At 62.4% G+C, this 2,047-nt stretch overlaps 1 protein-coding gene across 1 annotated transcript in view; it reads left to right on the top strand.

Moving 5' to 3' along the window:
• Window positions 1-138: 138 nt before the first annotated feature.
• Window positions 139-2,047, top strand: part of LOC104521687 (ras association domain-containing protein 8) — a gene marked incomplete at both ends in the record, with an annotated part of 2,335 nt that continues 426 nt past the window's right edge. Inside the window, 3 exon segments of the mRNA XM_010163761.1 lie at window positions 139-156; window positions 159-310; window positions 511-1,233. Coding sequence (XP_010162063.1) covers window positions 139-156; window positions 159-310; window positions 511-1,233 — 893 coding nt within the window.

Raw genomic sequence — 2,047 nt, 5'->3', positions numbered from 1 at the left:
CCCAACATTCTGTGATTCTGGGAAGAGGAGAGCTTGGGTGGGTGGGTGTCCTGCTCTGGGGTGGTGGGGATGTCACCAGCACACCGCTGCTGCTCATGGCTGTCTCCATCTGATGTTCTCACCTCCTCCCCCCGGCAGGGCAGACGGGCCGTTACGTGTGCTGCGGGAGAAGGAGCGACAGCCCCTGCCACTGGAATGTCCCTTGGAGTCGCTGGCCAAGTGTGGGCAATATGCCAACGACGTGCAATTCATCCTGCGCCGGACGGGCCCCAGCGTGGCTGAGCGACCCTCCTCGGAGGGTGCTCCCCAGGCCCCTGAGAGGACGTTCATCCGGGCCAGCTTGCCCATAAAGCCCCGGCCCACCGGCATGGATGCCCCTTGTCCCTGCCACTGGAATGTCCCTTGGAGTCGCTGGCCAAGTGTGGGCAATATGCCAACGACGTGCAATTCATCCTGCGCCGGACGGGCCCCAGCGTGGCTGAGCGACCCTCCTCGGAGGGTGCTCCCCAGGCCCCTGAGAGGACGTTCATCCGGGCCAGCTTGCCCATAAAGCCCCGGCCCACCGGCATGGATGCCCCTTGTTCCCGGGAGCCTAAAAAATCCATGACCTTCAACTTGGGTCCTATGGGCTCCAGCGACTCGTTCAGTGTGAGCCGCTGGAGACACCAAGCACGGGAAGGGATGGACTTGGAGGGTGGTGGGGTTGTCCAGCCCTCCAAGGAGGAGCTGTTTCGGAGGGTGCTGCGGCAGCAGGAGCAGCTACATTCCTTGGAGGCCCATGGGGACACCTTGGAGACGGACCTACGGCTGTGGGAGCGCAGCCGGCTCACCGGGCAGGAGGATGAGATCCTCTACCTGGAGCACCTGGTGCGGAGGAACGAGACAGAGCTGGGTGAGGAGGAGTTTTGGCAGAGCGAGCTCCGGCTGGAGAAGGAGTGTGAGCGGGAGCGGCAGGAGCGGGTCAGGAGCTTGCGGGCCAGCCTGGAGGAGTACACCCAGAGGATCTACGAGCTGAGTGCTCGGACTGAAGCCCTGCAGGAGGAGATCCAGTGGGAGATGGCTGAGAGGGCCAAGAGGGGGAAGGAGACCCCTGCACCCAGCTCCACAGAGCTGGAGGACATGGCTGCCAAGATGAAAAGGGACCTGGAAGCCAAGGTCAAGCAAAGCACCCAGCTGGAGAGCAACCTGGCCAGCGTGGAGAAGGCCCTGGAGGAAGCTGAAAGGAACCTGCAGGTAAATAGGACCAGGCTGAGCAGCCCCAAAGGGTGGTGGGACCTTTGGGAAGGGATGGGACCACCTTTCCAGCAGCATGGGGCCAATGGGTTGAGTGGGGTTGGTCCTGCCCTACCTGGCCAGTGAGCTGGGGGGGACTGGATGGACAGAGGTGACTGAGCGACAGTGACCGCTGTTGGGTGGACCTGGCCAGCACAGGGTCCCACATTCTTTGCTCCCCATACAAACTGGGTCTGGGATGGGGCTTCTGCTGCCTGGTGCACGGGGAGCACAGCATCACAGACTGGTTTGGAAAGGACCTTGAAGCTCATCCAGTTCCACCCCCCTGCTATGGACCAGGGTCACCAACCACAGGATCAGGCTGCCCAGGGCCCCATCCAACCTGGCCTTGAATGCCTCCAGGGATGGGGCAGCCACAGCTCCTCTGGGCAACCTGGGCCAGGGTCTCACCACCCTCCGGGTGAAAAATTTCCTCCTCATATCTGACCTGAACCTCCCCTCTCTTAGTTTAAAACCATTTCCCAGCACAGACAATAACGCTGGTGCAGATGGTCCGTGTGTGGGGTTGGTGGCATTGGCACAAGGGTCGATGTCATCTTGGATGAAGGAGCTGTGGAGGTGTAGGTCCCCAGGGTGCCTGTGCAGGAGCCTTTTGACCGGTGCCAGCTGTGCAGGGATGGGGGCTCATTGCAGGGGGCTGCGTGGCGTGGGGATGGCAGCCGTGGGGCTGAGCCGTGACCCCCCGTGTGACACCCGCGCTCTGCCCACCGGCTCCCCTTCGGTGGATGGAAAGGGAGAAGCTTTTGCCCAGCCA

This window comes from Antrostomus carolinensis, unplaced genomic scaffold (assembly GCF_000700745.2).
Source record: "Antrostomus carolinensis isolate BGI_N321 unplaced genomic scaffold, ASM70074v2 scaffold36922, whole genome shotgun sequence".
Classification (NCBI taxonomy): domain Eukaryota; kingdom Metazoa; phylum Chordata; class Aves; order Caprimulgiformes; family Caprimulgidae; genus Antrostomus; species Antrostomus carolinensis.
This window is presented reverse-complemented; position numbering and strand designations above follow the sequence as displayed.